General features: G+C 36.3%; 1 protein-coding gene across 2 annotated transcripts in view; it reads right to left on the reverse strand.

Moving 5' to 3' along the window:
* elmo3 (engulfment and cell motility 3) overlaps nucleotides 1-20916 on the reverse strand; it is a 161218-nt gene that overhangs the window by 125160 nt on the left and 15142 nt on the right. For both annotated transcript variants that reach the window (XR_005634896.1, XM_039763223.1), the window contains exon 2: nucleotides 7334-7458. Coding sequence is in view for 1 of the 2 variants with exons in the window: in XM_039763223.1 (XP_039619157.1) it covers nucleotides 7334-7411 (78 nt within the window). In the remaining variant the exon portion in view is untranslated. The remainder of the gene's footprint in view (nucleotides 1-7333; nucleotides 7459-20916) is intronic.

Below are 20916 nucleotides of genomic sequence, written 5' to 3' on the forward strand. Positions count from 1 at the left end.
TGTACAACAGATAATAAAAACATATGTCAGTACTAGATCTTTTAGATTTGATTGCTGCATCTGACACTATACTTTGGACCATAACATTCTCATTAAATTCTATAATGAGCGGACTGGCCTTTCTGTTAATCCCTTATACTTAATACAATCATATGCAACAGTGAGAAAGTTCTTCTGTCTTGATGACTAAATGTTAAAGTAGACTGGAACTTTAGACTGGGGGTATATTACAAAAACTGCAATAACCAAAGCAATATAAAATAAAATTGCATACAATTTTATTTGATAAATAATGTAAGCAGTGAACACATTTTAAACTCTTCAGATACTTTAATGCAGATTCAATGAACATATTCCCTTTTCTATGACAAATTAATAACTAGTGTAATAACTGAAAGCCCAAATTGGCCTTGGACTTCTCGGTTTTTTCTCTGTCTTTTGCAAACCTCAAGTCCGCAATCTTGGTGTTATCTTTGACAGTAACCTCTCTTTTGAGAAACAAGTGAATTCTGTAGTCAAGAGTTGCTTTGTCCAGCTTTGTCTATTAGGTAAGATCAAACCTTTTTTATCTTCTAGGGATCTTTTGAAAGCTACTCATGTTTTTATTTTTTCTCGCCTAGATTACTGCAACTCGCTGTATTCTGGGATTAACAAATCCCTGATACACAAGTTACAGTTGGTCCAGAATGCGGCCACTTGCTTTCTGGTTGGGGCAAGAAAGTCTGATTCTGTTTCTCCTATTTTAGCTTCTTTACACTGGCTGCCTGTCAGTTTTCAAATTGATTTTAAAATCTTGCTAGTTTTTAAATCTTTACATGGGATTTCTCCTGACTATTTATCTGAATTGTGTGTTTTACACCACTCATTCAGAGTGCTTAGATTTTCTGGTCAGTTGTCTCTTGTTGTCCCTCGTACCAAGTGCTGCTATGCACCTAAAATCTGGAATAGCCTGCCAATAGGAATTTGCCAGGCTGATACAGTAGAGCACTTTAAAACACTGCTGAAAACACATTACTTTAACATGGCCTTCTCATAACTTCACTTTAACTTAATCCTGATACTCTGTATGTTCAATCTCCTCAAAATAACTATTCATGGTGGCTCTAAAATCACTCTCTTTTCTGTTTCTTTTTCCGGTCTGCGCCACCACCACCTACTCAAAGCTTCATGATGCTCTAACAATGATGGACGGATTAAAAGGCAGAAGTCTACGTGACCATCATCATCATCAAGCCCTTCCGTGAGAATCCTAAATCCAAAGAGGACTGTTTCATTTATGTTAGGTAGAATGCCCAGAGGGGACTGGGCGGTCTCATGGTCTGGAATCCCTACAGATTTTATTTTTCTCCAGCCGTCTGGAGTTTTTCTGTCCCCCCTGGCCATTGAACCTTACTCTTATTCGATGTTAATGTTGATTTATTTTGTTTTATAATTGTGTCTTTCATTTTTCTATTCTTTAATATGTAAAGCACTTTGAGCTACTGTTTGTATGAAAATGTGCTATATAAATAAATGTTGTTGAAGTGTAAAACCAAGGGGGACAGGGCTTTTGCAGCTGCTGCTCCTCTCATCTGGAACTCTTTACCTCATCACATAAAGGAGTCGTCTACAATTGAACTGTTCAAAACAAGATTAAAGACTCATTTCTATTCACTTGCATTCTGTGACTTTCAGTAATACTGATGGTTTCTTCTTTGTGATTATATAACATTACTTCTATTTATTATGTATTTTATTTTATGTTCATATATTTTATTTCTATTTATGTTACTTGTTGGTTTTCTTTTATTCTATTATCGTAAAGCACTTTGGCCACAGCATTCCTATGTTGTTTTAAATGTACTATATAAATAAATGGACAGTGACATTAACTGAAATGAAGACAATGCACCATTTTCATACTTAACAGATTTGTAAACAGTGAATAACTTTATAGTACTTTATTTTTCTTCAAAGTAATATATAATTAAACAGCTGGAATGCTTATTAGAATTAAGTTTAATTTGTAACATCAGGTGCTAAGTTATTGTCCTCCACTTCCCTTTTTCTTCAGAAGAGACCATCACCATTTACTTTTAACACTTCTTTCTTTGCCCAGCTTTAACCTACTTCAATTTCATCTCGAATAAAGACTTTGCAATGGGCTTGCCGTATGGTCATGGCTACACAAGGAAAGCAGCTTGGTGATGACTGGCTAACAAATTACTCTGCATGCTTACTATTTGTAACTGTGACAATACTAAAAACACAGTTTTTCAATACATACACAAAAAAAAATGTCTTTTTGCTTTTTTGTGGTTGTTGTGCTTTAATAAAAGGGCATCATGGGCAGTGAATATTTTTAAAACTCTTAAATGGTGATACATTGGAAATCCAGGGTATTTGCTGGAATATTTTAAGTACAATGTGCGATGTGCCTTAGGGATCAATTCTAAACCTTTTACTATACTCATTTTGCATGCTCCCATTAGGCCAGAGCATTTCTTTACACAGGGTAAATTACTGTATCATAGAGATGCAGACATTAAACAGCTACAGCATAATTTCTTTATTCTTCTGTACTAAGTACAGTACTCTGTACTGTACTAAAAAACACTAAGGCTCTCAATTGCATGGCTCATTGTCTTACTAGAAATAAAAATGGTTGGCCAGCAGATACCTTAGGATGGGCAATACATTTCTAAAATTAAATAAAAAAAAGAAACTATTTACTGGCAGTAGCAAAAACAAAAAGCTTAGTGGAAACATCTGATCATCTCGCTTAACTTATTACATCAGAAGCATATTACGTCATTATGACCTCACAGCTAAATTTTAAATCACATATTATCTATTTTACAAAGACTATGTTTCACTTAAATACAGTATACTGTATACAGTAACATAACTTTGATTTTTATATCATCGAAGAATGCTGAAAAATTAACAAATATCATTGACTAGCATTACGCACGTGTGCAAAGGGAGTGTGTTAGGGACTCAAAAAACACAATGGAATGAAAGTGAGTTATGTAAGCGCACATGTACTAACTGATCTTCCTCTTCCAGCTTAAGAGTGTAGGAGGAGTACTATGGATAGCCATGACGTCACCTCCAGAGGCCTCAAAAATACTGGCCCTTCCAGCATTGGACTAAGGCCTTGTTCACACGGGCATTAAGTTTTTGGATAAATGAACTTGCTCTGAACGTCCTAGACGTTTATGTTGCATTTTGTGGTGGCGATCGATTGACTTCTACACCGGCGTTCGTCTGTCTCTGTCTAACGCCAGCCTGCAGCCCAAATTGTAGTTTGTGTGTTAACCTGTGGAGGCAGTGTCGGGAACTGGATATGAAAGCCCTTGTCGTTTTATTTGAGGTGCCTCCTTTCAATATGGACCATTTTGCTATGTTAGATATTAAACTTCTTGTTTTAAAAATACTCGGAATACGGCGACGTAGGGAGAGAAAAATCGCCGCTACTGGGTTTATCCTCTGACTGCACAACGTCGGGTTAAAGCAGTGCTTCTCAATTATTTTCTGTCATACCCCCCCCTAGGAAGAAGAAAACATCTCGCCCCCCGCGCGACTATAAATAGTATCATTTGTCTATAAAATTGTTATAAGTACACCTCTGCATAACACTGTATCCTTATTAACGTATAAGAGAATAAAAAAAGAAAGAAATATGGACCAATTTACAACAAAGAATAGCTTTATTAAATGTAACAGAAAAGATTTAAAGTGCATTCTAAATTCAAAAAAAATTTAAAAGAAAAATAAAAAAGCTTGTTCCCGAGGTCAAACGCGACCCCCTTGACGGAGCCACGGGGGCGCGCCCCACTATTTGAGAAACACTGGGTTAAAAGAAGTTTTTTTGTGCTTTATGAAGAAATGCGAAAATTGTCGGATGTCGGTTTCCACTTTTGATTGTCTGCTGCAGCTGGTGCAATGCCACATTGCACGCCGATCAACCAATATGCAACTTGGTGTTAGCCCCGAAGAGAGACTACTTGTCACTTTGAGGTAAGGAAACAGTAGTCGAGTGTGCACTTACACCGGTGCTATGCACTGAAATGCCCCCCCGGATGGATTGCCCCCCCTACATAATCGTTATCAAATATTATATTAGAACATAAATTAATAGGTTCATGGTTTACAAATTACATGAGACAATAAAATAAAATAAGCAATATGAAAATATATATGTTGCATATGAAAACAAAAATATTAATATTTTTTCATATGCAACATGTGTAAACTTATATACTGTATATCCGGTCCTCCGAAGCGTAAAATAAACGCGCAGAAAACGAACTAGAAGCGGTTTCCTTGCGTTCGCTGGGTTTTGAACGCCAAGAAAAGCTGCATGCAACGCTTTTTGATGCCGTATAAACGCTGCCGGACAAACGCCGCCACCAAAGCCCGTGTGAACACTCTCATTGACTCCTACGTAGAAAACACTCGGCGCTTGATCCGCGCTCACCGGACGCTACGAACGGAAAAAAAACGCTCGATTTTAACGCCCGTGTGAACAAGGCCTAAAATAAACACAACAGCCAAATGCCCGCATTCATTGTGGGACCGTGACTGCTAGAACCAGAACAGCTTGCAGAAGCACTGCTTACTGGACTGAAACAGCCAATATTTTGATTTACATTCATTTTTTGCCTTTTTCATTTCCTTTTATTATTAGGCTTGACACTAACAAACACGGTTCTTGGAAAGACACCAACACGTCAGTGTTTTGTCCCTTTTCTCCTACACTGCATTATAATACACCCCTGAAAATTTGCAGAGGTTATGTTTCTAGGCCACCCACAAATTGTGAAAAACCGCGAATTTTGGATATGGTTTAAAAAAAAAAAAAGCCTATTTTTATAGTTTAAACCCTAAATATGCCCCCAAAACACAGCTGGATATGAGTCACAGGGCAGCAGTCAATCAGCAGCAAGGAAAAACACTGTATCGGTCCGGTGCCGCTAAGATGGTGATTTATTTATTTTTATGGTGGAAATTCCAGTAACGCATCCAGCCTTGGCCTGACCCACACACACTCACAAACAGAGACAAAAACAAAGCAAACCGGTAATCAAACAGCAAATAAAGAATGTAAACCAAAAAACAATGATACCACCCCTGTTCCCTTTACGGCGATTACACATTAAATACAACAAAGCACAAACAAAACAAACACAGTAAAGTCCATAAAAAATGGCAACAGATGAAATGTAATGATGAAAATAGATAGTCCAGAGATCCGCACATTGAATGGGAATGTAAAGATAGTCCTACCGGTAGTTGTTTTGCTTTTGGTCATCGACCCCTTTTTTAAAAACCACGCTGACATCCTTTGACCCCAACAGCCCCTGCACCCTCAGCAGAAGACCACTGCAGGGACTGCGGGGAGTTGCAGTTTCAAATTCTATTGGCTACTTTCACCATCCCAAGCCGTGTTTTCCTCTACGGTTGCTTCCTGTTCTCTCTACAGTACAGTATTGCACTGTACTGTATTGAAAAAAGCCATAAAATATTTGTGGTTTCCGCTAACAATTATTAGTTATGTTCTAAGGAAAAATCCGCGAACGACTGAGGCCGCAAACCGCAACTTTGCAGGGGTATTATAATGCAGTCCTATCAGGAGTGTCAAGAAAATGCATAAATCAGCTGCAACTTGTTCAAAATGCAATAGCAAAAGTCTTAACCAAAAAAGAAATATCTGAACACATTTCACTGTTATTAGCATTATTATATTGGCTGCCTAATAGCCTATAAAGCTCTGAACAATCTTGAAACTTCCAGTGTCTCAAACTCTCTAGTTATAATCTCAGATCTTTGAGCATTGGTTTTCTCAATGTACTGTGAAGCACTAGTGAGGAAGCCTGTTTTCTCTTTTGCATTGAAAATCTGGAATACTTTATCAGTACAGATCCATCAGGCTAGCATTGTTGAATATTAAAAAAAAAAATCAGCTGAAAAAGCAGTTCAATTTGACCTTTTCATAATATATTTGTAGCACATCTGTTCTAGAAGACTAAAATTAATCCAGCATTTTTGCATATTTTAAGCTTTGCATTATTCACAGTGGTTGGCTTGGGTGCTGTACAACTATTAGAAAAGTTCTAATTATCAATATTTCATCTTTCCAGTTACTAATTACTACTTCTGCATTTTTCTCTTTTGGGTATCCTATGGCAGTGACCTGTACTCTGGCACTTGCCCAATGCACTCTGTAACCACCTTTGATGTTAAAAAGAAAGACAGATGATACAACTAATATTATACCCACTTTGTCAAATCTTCAATGATGTTTGTTCATATTTAGGTATTAATGAAGAATTTTGTTTCACATTTATATACTGTAAAATGCTCAGGGTGTATTGAGCAATCTTGCCTTTTGGGTCCCCTTGAAGTTAATTTTCTCTGGTGTCCTTGGCACCTGGAGTTTTTTTGTTTTCCTCTCCTCAGTGGTCATTAGACCATAGAATAATTTTTTGAAACTGGACACAGATTTGCTACTATAATCATGAGATACTTTTTTATTTCTGTTTTAAATTTGTCAAGTGATATTTTTACAGTACTTTGAACTACACTTTATAAAAATGTGGTATATAAATAAATGTTAAATGATATACTGTATATGCATAGTATGGCCTGTATTGCACAGAAGAAACACTGAATGTAAATATTGTCTAGTGATTTCTAAAATATAGCCATCATTATTAAAGACATCAATTTTAAAACCTTCTAGTAATTAGTTTTCAAACATTATAGAGTAAATCTTTTTTACATAAAGATGATCAATCCCAAATGTAAAAAAAAAAAAAATTACTGGCTGCAATTGACACATGCAAGCAAAATAAAGTATGTGCCCCAATGAACTCACTGAGTGAAAAAGGTCACTGTTCTGTTGTTGATTCAATTAAGTAAAGCAACTGATGTCCTCCATTTTAACAGCTGATCTTTCAATTCCCATTAGCAGGCACTTCCAAAGAACAATCTAGATAAAAGATACCCAACTGTGGCTTGTGTACAAAACAAAGTATAACAGTGAATTTAGAATGGAATAACAAGCAAATACTATAACTTCAATGAAAAGGTAGAACTACTCATCTTCTCTACAGATGTCAATGTTAACTGTATTTATTAACAGTCTGGGAGTCCCACATTTTAAAATGCAAAGATGGTCTTACATTTTCTTTACTCAATACTGTTTTACCATTTCCTTATATTTTTCAAATAGGCAGCATTAACATGTGGTGGTTAACATGACTAATGGCCACAGCTGCAGAGACAGTGCCAGACTGTTATTTCTGCTTGCACTAATGATGCAAAAAGACCACAGCGATCAACTTACCTGGTCTAAATCAATGAGCTGGGGGTAGGCCCCTGGCATTTGGATGGCAATTTTCACAATGTCTTTCTGTGGAGGCATGGCCAGGTCTTTATACTTAACCTTGATTCAACTCTCAAGGAGAAAAACTGAAAAAAGAAGATTACACAATTTGTATAATAAAGAAAAGAACTGGATGCTATGCATGATATTGTGCACAATCTAAGAGCACAAATATAATATATATATACAGTATATATATATATATATATATATATATATATATATATATATATATATATATATATATATATATACACACACCACAAGTCCCATTCAAGTATGTTAAGAGTTACAGATGCACCACTTAAAACATATTTCAAAATTTACACAAGACTCTTGTATTGTACATTTAAAAGCATTACTCACAATATAATAATAGTACCAGTTGAAAGGATTTCAGTGAGCAACAGTTATACAATAATGTAAATGGCAGAAAAATATGAGAATGCACTATACAAATTCCACATTTAAAACTATCTGAGTTCTGCATTAAAGATTATATTCACTTCTGTCATTACATAGCGTAAACACTTTTAAGAAAGGGTCTTTTTTATTAAAAGTTTAAAAAAAAAAAAGAGTACAGTATGTCTTTACATCCACATGCAGGTCATTCTGTTCTTGCAACTTCTTTACATCTTAAATCCAAATAATCCCAATCTGGGAATTATGCCTAAAGATTTCTGCTTTTTTGCTGCATATTCAAAGTTAAAGACTCAATCTGGTACATTGGATATTTTAAAATTCTTATCCTTTTGAATAAACAGTATGAAAAGACATTCCATAAATATATCTTAATGGATTAATGAATTTAAAAATGTGAGAGTTTAATCTTCTATGGGCTAGAGGAATAATCATAAAAGCAGAGACCCACTGTAAAGACATTACTTTTGCTATTATTTTACATCAAATACCTACACAACATTGGCAATGTTAAATTAACTCTTATAGTGTCAAAGTATATCTTAAAAATGCATATATACTGTACATATACATGTATACATACATAGGTGTAAAAAATGGATTTGTATAAAGGCTTGAAGTGTTAATACAAACACTGGCAATTTTGCGGTACAACCTTTGCTCAACCTGTTATAAGCCATCTGGTCTTTGAAACTGACAGCATATTTGTTCAGCTGTTTGTCTGTACATGCTATTCTCCACTGAGTGACACTTCTGTAATTCTTCCTTTTATGACTGTTTGTTTTTATCCCCATATATAATGCAGTTCTTAACATATGTCAGAATCACCTTTAAAATATGCTGTTGCTTTAAAAAGCACAGCAGTGCATTATGGTAATTTGATAAGAATATACTCTAAACAACTTACCTTGCCTCTTGCAAATCAATAGGAACTTTATTCTCTCATGCTCAACAAAAAAATTTAAGGGTAATTTTCTTAGTCTTGTCTATTTTCTGAATAATTGGATGCATTTTAATAAAGGTTGTGACAGTGTGGGTTGGCCCCATGTTTCCCCTCTCTCTTGTCCGATTCCCCCTTATATGCCTCCGTGGATGCAGCACCACAATTGTGAACCACATGAAGCAATTAAGACAGACCACACCCTCACATCCAGGTGAGCCCCGTCTTGATCACACCACCAACTTCCCACACAGCATACCCCTCAGAGATCAATCTGGCTATCGAGATATTTATTTATTTAAAAACTGACCACAAGTTGCTAAGCCGCAGACCCCCTGTATCACAAAGGTCAACAAATGTCCAAGTATCACTAACTAAAAGCAGAACATTCTCACTCCAAATGTAATTTAATCCCTGTTTCAATATGTGAACATTAGCCACTTCACTTTTTCCTCTACAGTTGTGAGAAGTGAAAACTGAAGAAATATACAGTAAACAACTACACACCTTTGACAACTAACTAGTCAAAGTACCTTACAGTTAATATGTGGCACAGGTAACATAACAATTACACAAGTACTTTATGCAATCTTACCACTATATAAGAATATAAAGAGATTTTGCTTTTTTGCTAGATTTTAACTAAAAAACAGTTAATACATTTATTTTACAGCATGACTGTGTCTACCTTTAATCAACACACAGTAGTTAATACTTCGACATTCCTCCCCCTAGATATTCAGTTTAGTAGTTACAGAGTATGAATATTTACCTTCCTCTTCTAGCCGACACAAGATCTTCACAAACCAGCAAGCTAGAAACAAAATTATCTCAACCCAGAAAAAATTTTCATTAAGATCCAACTTGGCTTTTGTGCAAAAGGTCATTATGCATTAATTTCATATTTGTTCAACAATACTGCACACAGATGTACATTTACCGACCTAATGGTCTAAATGCAGACATCATCTCTTTATGAACAGCTTGCTGCTCCAACAAGAAATGCTAAATAAAATTGATACCTTAGATATAAGCCAACATTATATCTTTTTGAACATCTTATTAGTCTAGCTGCAGACACTGGAACAAATAGTAAGCTCTAACAATCTTCATGAAACTACATCAATAATAATTAATTGACAGGCACACAGCAGCTCAAAATATCAAAAAGGCAGAAAAACAATTCTTATTAAAGCATCTACATAACAAATGATACTTGTCAGCAGAACAATCTTTTCAGTCACCACTCTAAATACACATTTCTTATAAATCAACATAAAGGGAAGTACACAAACAGAAACTTCTGCAATTGAAACTGTAGTCAGCATAGCTACAGATCATTTGCCAGCAATGAATACTGTGGAAATGAACTCATACAAATAGCACTTTTCTTACTATGCACATATGACCTGTTTCTTTACCAACACTGAGCACCTCTTCTAGTACATGCTGAAATGGCTTTAAAATTTCAGTCACATAGCTCCACCAAAATTAAGACTATAGTCTTTCCTAAATTTAGCCAGAAGTAAGTTTTGAGTCGTAAAAGTTTTTGAGAAGCATACATCTCAGATATGAAACTTAACATGAAAATGATAGTTCATCAAATAAACAAGATCACATGGCTCCATTCATATCTTTAGAAAAAAAATGTATTTTTATAGCCAGAATTAAATCAATAATCAATATGTTGCTTTGGCCTGTGATCTCAGTTGAATTATCAACTTACATACATAAACATACAGGTATAATATTTTATAAGACTTGATTATTAAAGATAAAAACACATATTAAATGACAATGGCAGCAGATACTTTTTTAGATATCTATTGGGAGGAAAACATAACACTGGACCCTCCTGAAAGGATAAGAATTTACTAGATGTAAAACAAAATATTTAAAATTTTTAAGCAAGGTAATATTTTTTAAATTAAAAAAAAAAAGAAAGTATTTGCCTAGTTAAGCTGAAATGTTTGTCTTTACATAACTATATAGGACACAGTTACATACATAATGAAAGGTTCCACTTTATCCTCTACAAGAAAACTTGTATCATGAGTTTGTTACAGATGTCAACAGGTCTGCATGAAGGGGTTACCTGCTATCACCCAGTAGACATCCACCAACAAACTTGTCTCAGATTAAGATACTGTATCATAGGAACTTCCAACCTACTTTACCACAAAATCTGTTAAAATAAATAAATAAACAGAAAAATTCCCTACCTATTGCAAAATCACCTAACTTTTACAGCAGGCATAACAAGGCTCAGTGTATGAATGTGTATCAGCTGTAACCCACGGTTTTCATTTAAATAATTTGTAAGTGTTGTGCTCGTAAGGTGGTGGTCACAGACACAGAATTTAATAGATTTTCTTCTAGGTGGGCTTACTTTATTGATACTGTATTCTAACTGAATGTATCAATTTCCAGTACCTGCCCTTCCACTTTTTCCTCACTTCTCCACATAACCAATTTCAACACAGGAAACATCTCCATGAAAGAGAAAGCTATCTGCAATGTTAATGCACTTAAAAAACAAAAAAACCTCTGTGAGGCACCTATCACACAAGCTGGAGTCCCTCAGAAACTTGTCTCCTGATTGGGTTGTGACTTTGGGTCTGCCAGATCTCTTCCAATCAGAGTTTCTTCCAGTTTCCAATCACCTTTGGATTGTGTAGGACACTGTACTCATTGACACTTTGACATGTTTTCCTGCAAATTCTCTAAATGAAAGGCCCACACGTCTAAGGGTAGTAATGTTCTGTCTCATTTCATTTGTTAATTTCTGTTTTCTTGCCATTATCACAGGAATATTGTCCAAGCAGTATTCCGGAGGTTGTAGTAATGCAGTCTCCTTTAAAAACAGACAGAGGATTTTTTTAAGTAGGCAACAGACATTGGGAACAACTGTGCAAATTATTTGCTTCAACTTACAAGGCTTAATTGACTTTAATTGCTACAGATTGACATCTGTAGGTTGTAACCTATTAGTTGTTCAATTTGTAATATTCTGAAATTTCCTTTTTTCAGTTTTTATTAACCTAAACTTTAAATTTAAACCTCTGGCAGTTTACTTCTTACCTTTTCACCATTTTAGGTCATTCGTTGCATTTCAACTGATTAATTTGAAGAAAAACCGAGGTGTTCTAAAACTTTTGACAAGTAGTTTACAATGCATAGAGTGCAGTGATGAGGAATAAGAAGCATGTGCTATCCAATGGAATGTTCTTTGAGCTCCCTTCAGCTTTTATGAGTGCAAACCTAAATGTATCCATTCATTATTCAGTACTTTAGTTCCTGGACTTTGTACCATGGACACAAAGAAAAAATGTACGCATTTTGCACGGATGTAGCTCTCAAGAATCACATTCTCTGGAAAAGCTGAATTTGTTGGATGACTTTTAAAGGAACTAGCCAACCCGCGGCATACCATACGCTGCATAATCAGGACGGTTTTTTAATGATTTTTAAGCACAGGGAAAAAATTAACAATTGAAAAATCGCTAATGTAATAAATCAGCAAGAAAAGCAACATTATAACAATGCACGGAACAAACCAACACACAATCATCTGTGACTGAAAACTGGCGGACCGCCATCGCGCCTTCTCCTCCCAGACGGAGGGATGGGGGTGGACAGCGCTCGGACGCGGAGGGTGGAACAGGAGGAGAGGAAAACAACGTCCATTCCGGTCCCTCCATGTAAAACAGTTTGCTATAGTGCACGCGGTCGTGGGCGTGGCTCTGCGAGTTGTCTTGGAGTTGGTGGGCGTAGTTCCTTCCTGCGTGCGCCATAAGTGTCTTACTTGTCGGCGGCTTAGTGAATCCACACCCCTTCCGGCATGCTTTCCATGAGTGTCTTGCCTTAGTGAATTTATATAAGAAGAAAATTAAACCTTTTTAAACTAAGGGAAAATATGCCAATAATTATTTGTTAATCTCTTTGTATACCACATTGCGAGTTCGGCCCTCCGGTTGTAACATGACCAGGCTGTGCACTGAGCTTACTCTTGAGCATGTAATGTACAGTTGGCCATGTGAACAGTAATCTTGTTTCAAATCTCACAGCTTGGATTGCTGCTGTCATAATCGGTTTGAGTTTCATGGTTTGTTTCAATTACGACAGTATTTGCAGAATTTGTTGTGTTGAAGTGACATTCGGCATCTGTCAAGCGTTGTAAGCACACAACTGGTTTCATCGATAAAATCACATCCAGCTTTTGAGAGTTTAAACATTCATAAACATCAAAGTGTCCACTACTGAAATCGTCACCTGTGAATCTAAGATGTTTAAGAGGCATTGGCGGTTGTCGAAAGGTGTAATATATTTGGCCATTTCGGTACACTTGAAAGCAACAACCGAACAATTCAGCGGCAGCCATCAACTCACATGCAGAACCATAGGTGAAGGGCTTAAGCATTTCACTCTTATAGTGCTCCTGTGTAGTATAATTATCTCCTGTACCGTCATCAGTCCACACCTTGAACCTGTCCCAGTCATTCAATACATAAGACAGAATGTTCCTCCGGATATCAAGAGTGAGCCTGATATGGCTATGCAATATGTAACAAAGAGAATGAAAAAGGTAGGTACTATCTCCGGGCATGGAAACCACTCAGTAAGTGACAGTTCTTTGATCGACAGTGATCATCTCGATAGACATGGTAATGAGGGTTTGAATGATAAAGGAAATGGGTACCTGAGCAATGTAAAGTAAGTCTAAAATACCTACACAATAACTATAATTGTAATAAATGAACAATAAAACAGCAGAGAAGCCGTGGATTAAACAAAAAGGCTGTAGTTATCAGTAGGTAGACGTGAATCCCGTGGCGAAGCAAGGAAGGGAATGTAGAGACCGGAGCGATGGACGGTCTTATATAGGCAGGCAGCCAACAACGTGGGAGGCGTTGGGATGGGGGACCCAACGCCACCTCACATGGTGACCGAGGTGCAGGCTATGGACGTATTTATGTACGTAAGTAGGATTCAGTTAGCGTTGGGAACCCTTGTACCAAATTTTTTGAAGATGGGCCCATAAGTAACAAAGACTGTTGAAAAGTTCAATATGGCGGCCGACAGTGGCATCATACCACAGAAATAAGTACGTACATTGGTTTTGGTTAGCTCAGGGAAGCCACCTACCAAATTTCGTGAAGATAGGGCCGTAAATAAGAAAGTTCAACATGGCGGACTTTGTTGACCATTATGCGTTGAATTTCGAAATGAAACCTGCTTAACTTTTGTAAGTAAGCTGTAAGGAATGGGCCTGCCAAATTTCAGTTCAATTAGTGACGTTGGAAAGTTCAATATGGCGGCCGACAGTGGTGTCATACCAACGAAATAAGTATGGACATCGGTTTCCATTAAAAGTTCAATATGGCAGCCGACAGTGGCATCATACCACCGAAATAAGTACAAAATTTCAGCCTTCTACCTACACGGGAAGTTGGAGAATTAGTGACGTTGGAAAGTTCAATATGGCGGCTGACAGTGGCGTCATACCACCAAAATAAGTATGAACATTGGATTCGGTTAGCGCAAGGAAGCCGCCTACCAAATTTCGTGAAGATGGGGCCATAAATAAGAAAGTTCAACATGGCGGACGTTGTCGATCGTTATGTGTAGAATTTCGAAATGAAACCTGCTTAACTTTTGTAAGTATGCTGTAAGGAATAAGCCTGCCAAATTTCAGCTTTCTACCTACATGGAACGTTGGAGAATTAGTGATGAGTCAGTGAGGGCTTTGCCTTTTATTATATATATATATATATATATATATATTACTCCACCAAAAATTATATCTTGTTTAAATGTTATTATCCCAATGTGCTTTATAATGACAGCCAAAATTTTTTAATCTCCATGTTTTCATTCAGAAAGGAAGTAAGAAAGTTTATAATTCAACAGTCATGGTAGGTGACCAAGGCAGAAAAACAGCAAACAATATCAAAACAATTTCACGTTACTGGTGTCATATAATCTGCATGCAAAGTCATCCATTAGTTCATTTCCAACGTCCTCTACATGTAAGCTAGTCCCTGAAAATGCTCTTGGGAAGGAGGAAGCAACGTTCACACACGCACACACACGTGAATGATCTATCTGAATTGAAGACCCACATCTCCCCCTCATTCTATGGTAAAAATTCCTGTCTTCAATTCAAAGGTACAGAATTGTAGGAATGCATTGTACAGTTTACAAAGTATTTTGCTTTTTCAGGAAGAAAATGTTTTTAATATTTTAGCAAAAAATCCATACTTTTGCACATTTTGAGCATTCAAGTAGATAATGGACATAAGGCTTATGTAATACAAGAAATATTATAATTTTTTTTCTTTATTCCATGGATGTTTTTCACATCGTTTGCTGTTGTCTGGCATTGGTGACCATTTGATTCCACTATTATATCTATGTATATCCAATATTTTCTCTCATTCAGGATCAAAACATAAGATTTAACATTTTTATCAATCATCACTATAAAGCACATCAGGTAAATAACATTTAAACAAAATATCCTTTTTGAGTGGAGTATTCCCTTAATCTATTTAAAGCATACTAATTAAATGTAGATCAACATATTTTAAACATCTCCATCTACCTTGTTCCACACCTACTGCAAACAATGCTGTGCCATATTTTACTTGCAACTTATCTCCCAATCATCAAATAATATTAAGAAGTAACAGATTTAGAAAAACAAAATTATATACTGACAAATTAAACTGACAACATTCGGAATAGAACTAGAGATGAATAAAAGTCTAGTGTAGTGTTAAATCAGTGTAGAATTTTTACTTCGGTACCAGCTTTCAGACCTCTGTACCAGTACAAAAACATTTATGAAGCAAACAACAGATAACTCCAAAACTCCCCATCTTGATCCAGTTTTCCTGCTATGACACACAATTTATACACCGCTTCCCTTTTGATAGCCTTGAAGTGCCAAATGCATCCGAGCAATCATGTTGTCCCCTGTGAAGCCTGTGGTTTCATTTTAGGAAGTCTACAACAACAACAATAACATTTATTTCTAGAGCACATTTTGATACAAACAACTTAGCTCAAAGTCCTTTACATCATGAAGAAAGAGAAAAAAGACAAAATAAATCATTAAAATTAGGGAGCACTAATTAACATAGAATAAAAGTAAGGTCTGATGGCCAGGGAGGACAGAAAAAAAAAACCCAGACGGCTGGAGAAAAAAAAAAAATCTGCAAGGGTTCTAGGCCACAAGACCGCCTAGCCTCCTCTAGACAGTCATAAATGACCTCAATCAGTCCTCATTGTATTCAGGGTTCACATGGAAGCATTTGATGATGATGGTCATGTGGATGTCTGGCCTTTAATCCATCAATGTAAGGACATCACGGTGCTTTGATTAGGTGGTGGTGGCACAGATTGCCACCACAGAAAACCGGAAAAAGAACAGAAGAGAAAGTAGGGGTTATTACGGATTTTGGAGCCACCATGAATAATAATGATAATTAATTGAATATACAGAGCATCAGGATTTAACTAAGATGAAGCTATGAGAAAGCCATGTTAAAGTAATATGTTTTTAGCAGTTTTTTAAAGTGCTCCATCATATCAGCCTGGCGAATTCCTACTGGCAAGTTATTCCAGATTTTAGGTGCATAACAGCAGAAGGCCAACACACCACTTATTTTAAGTTTAGGTCTTTGAATTCTAAGTAGACGCTCTTTTGAAGATCTAAGGTTACAATTTGGAGTGTAAGACATTCCCAAAATATAAGATGGAGCGAGATTATTTAAGGCTTTGTAAACCATAAGCAGTATTTTAAAGTCAATTCTAAATGACAAAGGTAACTAGTGTAGTGACATCAAAACTGGGGTGATGTGCTCGGATTTTCGTTTCCGAGTTAAGATTCTAGCAGCTGCATTCTGCACTAGTTGTAATCGATTGATGTCTTTTTTGGGTAGTCCTGAGAGGAGTGCATTACAGTAATCTAGCCGACTGAAAACAAAAGCGTGAACTAATTTTTCAGCATCTTGCAATGTTATAAGAGGTTTAACTTTTGCTATATTTCTTAAGCGAAAAAATGCTGTCTTAGTAATCTGATTAATATGTGATTTAAAATTCAGGTCAGAGTCAATAGTTACCCCTAAATTTTTAATCTCCGTCAATCCTAATGCATCAAGTTTATTTCTAATAACCTCATTATATTCATACAAAATGGATATCTTTCCAAATGGATAATAGTTTGCAGGATTAGAATTGGAGGAAGGATTGAGAGGAATGCGGAGGTTTACTTCCAGTACTGAAAACCCCAAAATGCTAGTAATCGCACCATTTTTTCAGTACTTCTTCAGTACTGGTAAGCCATGTAACCCTAGTCTAGTGTGTAAGCCCAAATATCAGCCATGCAAGAATAGCCTTAAAATGAAACTTTAGTCTCTGTAAAATCTGAACTCAAATGCGTCTGGTGGACATTGCCGATAGACCTAATGCAGGCTTTCATACCTGGACCAAGTTGGTCAACTTTTAACTTTTCACACAAACCTCTTACATATAACAGCTTTCATTTGTCATTATGGTGTAGTGACTATTACAATACACAGAATTCCTCCAACATCCTTTCCCCCCCACCCCCCTTTTCTAACTAAAGTATTTCGGTCATGAACTTTGTTCATGTTTCCATTCATTCTTTAAAATATGATTTTGGATGGTCAACATACTGCTGATAAACTTTTACTTATTTACTATAAAAGATCAATAACTTAAATATGACCATTTTAACTGTTTTTGTACTGCTTCACAAATTCTTTAACACCTAAAAAAGTCTTCCTCTTTCTGGTAAATTCATTCAGTTAAGTATAGAGCAATGCTTAGGTTTCCTTCATAAACCAGCTTAAAGCATGAGCTAGCCAAATCTGCATGCATTGTATCCAGCTTATTATTAGTAGTTTACAACAGAACATTACCATGGTGGTTAAATTCAAAACAGACTATGCAGTTTTTGCACAACCCACAACATAGCTCTTGCTAGTAATCAGATATGGGTTGCATGTTACAAATGAAGTTTGAAATGCAAATACTAGAGACTGGTTTTAACTCTATTTCAATGCATATATACAAAAGACACTTTTCGCATCAGCTGTCTGTGGCAAAGCAACTGAATGGCTGTCAGTTAGGATAGGAATAGGAAGTGCCAAAAAAAACTTTAAATTATCAAGTGAATACATAAAAACAGCAATGTCTTTAAAATTTAAGACAGTTTTCTTCTGAAAAAATAACAAATATTTAAAACAGTTTTGTGTTCCTGGTTTTACCAGTGCTAGATTATGAAAATAGCAAGGAAACCATTAAAGTGTTGTTTTCACAATGAAATATCTAGAAAATATTTTGGTTTTCAATGCTGATAAAACTCCAGTTTGTTTTTTTTTAAATGAGGAACAGTCCAAAGCATTTCTTAAATTTTGAATGAATTACTGAATTAATGCTGCTGTAAAATAAACATGATGGACTGCTGCCTAATCTTTTTTGATGCCTCAAGTACTCATACATATAAGGAAGTACCTCATATAGGACTTTCTGTTCACATAGCTCTCTAAATTAGGCAGGGGAGGGGGGGCCCGAGTCATTGACCTATATTAGACTGGTTTTAAACATACAGTAAATGTTTACAATGTTGTACAGATTGTATTTTTGATTGAACTGTGTATTGTATTGTAAAGTGATGTAGAGTGATTAACTCAACAAATTAAAAAAAGATAGCTCAACGTGAATTAACCCCATCCTAGAAAAAAGGTATGTTGTTCCTTGTTTCTCTCATTTGGACACAGACATTAGCAGTTTTCAAAGTGATATTAGAAAAAACATAAGCCTCACCACAACAGTAGGCTCTTTCAAGTGGCAAATGCACCTAGCAATATGCTATGCTTCTCACAACGCTGGCCAGCTTCTCTGGGTCATAGAAAAAATAAAGCACCATCTAGATACAATGAAGCTGCACAGGGAAGTCTGCATTTAAGGGGCCTCTTAATTTGCTTCGGTGTGTCTGTCACTGTTGACACATCACAGACAGAAAAGTGCCAACCTGTAATGAAACTCTTGAGAGCAGTTTGTATTTAAAAGGAAAAGGCTACTCTGATTCATTGTACATAAACCTGTCTATTTAATTAATGAACACACAATGTGTTATTGTAGAAATACAGCTTCCACTCTGCTTGCTCCCATATCCCAAAGATCTGCCTATTAAGTTAATGGACAATTCTAAACTGACAATGGTTGTTGGAGCATGTGTTTAAAAGAGCCTGGCAATGATCTGCTACCCTGTCGTAGGTTGGTTCCCACCTTGTTTCCAGCTTTGTAGAGTCTGAGATACCAGTTTCACTGACTGCAGTGTTTGTAATATTAAAAATTGGTCTTACTGTCCACAGAAGTAAAAATGCAAAGCTGGCTAATGATGTATGAATAGCGTCTCACCAAGCTTGCACCGCACTTTTCCTGTAATACTAAGGAGATATGATGAAGTGATTTTATCACTTTGTTTAAGTAAGCTTCAAATTAGTTTACAAAAAAATATGTATAGTCTTCCACTGCATTGTTTCTAGCTTGTCATGTCCTCCTGTCTATAATGTAGAAAAGCAGGAAATTTCATTACCCTAAAACCACCTATCCTTGTTCAGCACTGGTACATAAATCTTGAACTCATGAACAGCTAGCAAATGGCCAGCAGCCATACCACATGCACTACAGAACGGGTCATCTACCTGAAGTTAAGCATGTCTGGGCCCAGCAGGGACTGGGTGGGAGACCAATCGGGAAAAGCTGCTGGGAGGCGTTGGTTAGGCCAACAAAGGGCACTTACCCGGTGGCCTGAATTTGGATCCCAATGCCCCAGTGCAGTGAAAGGGACACTGTGCTGTAAACATGGCACCCTCCTTCAGTTGAGACAAAAAACTGAGGTCATGACTCCCTCTGGTCATAATCTCTGGTTATCCTTAGTCAAGAGTAGGGTGTATCCCAATATCTTGCCTAAATTGCTCACCTCAGCCTTGTCATTTTGGCCTCCCTAATCATCCCGTCTCGAACTGGCTAACTATCTCTCACCCCTTCACCAGCTAATGTATGGAAAGTTTACTGGCACCAAAATTACTGGCATCACGTCATCAAGGTGGATGCTACACATTAGTGGTGGTTGAAGTGGCTCCCCACTCTCTATGTAAAAGCACTTTAAGTAGTGAGAAAAGTGCTATATACATATAAAGAATTATTATTATTAGAAATGTGTACCTGAAAAATTTTATCTTTAGTGGGTTCATACAATGCAAAAGTGAAAAAAATTTAAAATGCTATAAGCGTGTGTCTCTGATATCTTGTTTAATAGTCAATTAATCGGCAAAACAACAAAATCACACAGCATTTATTAGCAAAGTGTCTGAAAAAATAAAAAACAATCTAGCAACAAGAAGTGCCATTGAAAACTATCTATGATAAAATCACATTAACCCTCCTTAAAAGACCTAAAGTAAAAGTCAAAGCTGTATTTATATCAAACAGTCTAATGCACGTTTTATTTTTAGGCCACACTGCAAAACTGAACTGTGACACAACTGAACAGATAAAAATACCTAAATAAAACAGAAAAATGTTAATGCAAATCATTTAAATGAAAAAGGCAAAACATACTAATTGTGCATTTCCATTCAGAGCGGTTTTTTTTTTGTACGTGCAGTAAAAGGCTTTGGAGTATATCAGTTTAGTTTAGTGTAGTGATGTTATGCAAATAACATCATCATAACAAAGATTCTAGATTGCAAAAGTAATTTTAATATCAACTTCAGTGAATTTTTAAATATTTTCTCCACTGATTTTCTAATATATACAGTGCATCCGGAAAGTATTCACTGCGCATCATTTTTTCCACATTTTGTTATGTTACAGCCTTATTCCAAAATGGATAAAATTCATTTTTTTCCTCAGAATTCTACACACAACACCCCATAATGACAACGTGAAAAAAGTTTACTTGAGATTTTTGCAAATTTATCTATACTAATAAAAGGCAAAGCCCTCACTGACTGACTGGCTCACTCATTCACTCACTCATCACTAATTCTCCAACTTCCCGTGTAGGCAGAAGGCTGAAATTTGGCAGGCTCATTCCTTACAGCTTACCTGCAAAAGTTGGGCAGGTTTCATTTCGAAATTCTAC

This window comes from Polypterus senegalus, chromosome 9 (assembly GCF_016835505.1).
Source record: "Polypterus senegalus isolate Bchr_013 chromosome 9, ASM1683550v1, whole genome shotgun sequence".
NCBI classification, from domain to species: domain Eukaryota; kingdom Metazoa; phylum Chordata; class Cladistia; order Polypteriformes; family Polypteridae; genus Polypterus; species Polypterus senegalus.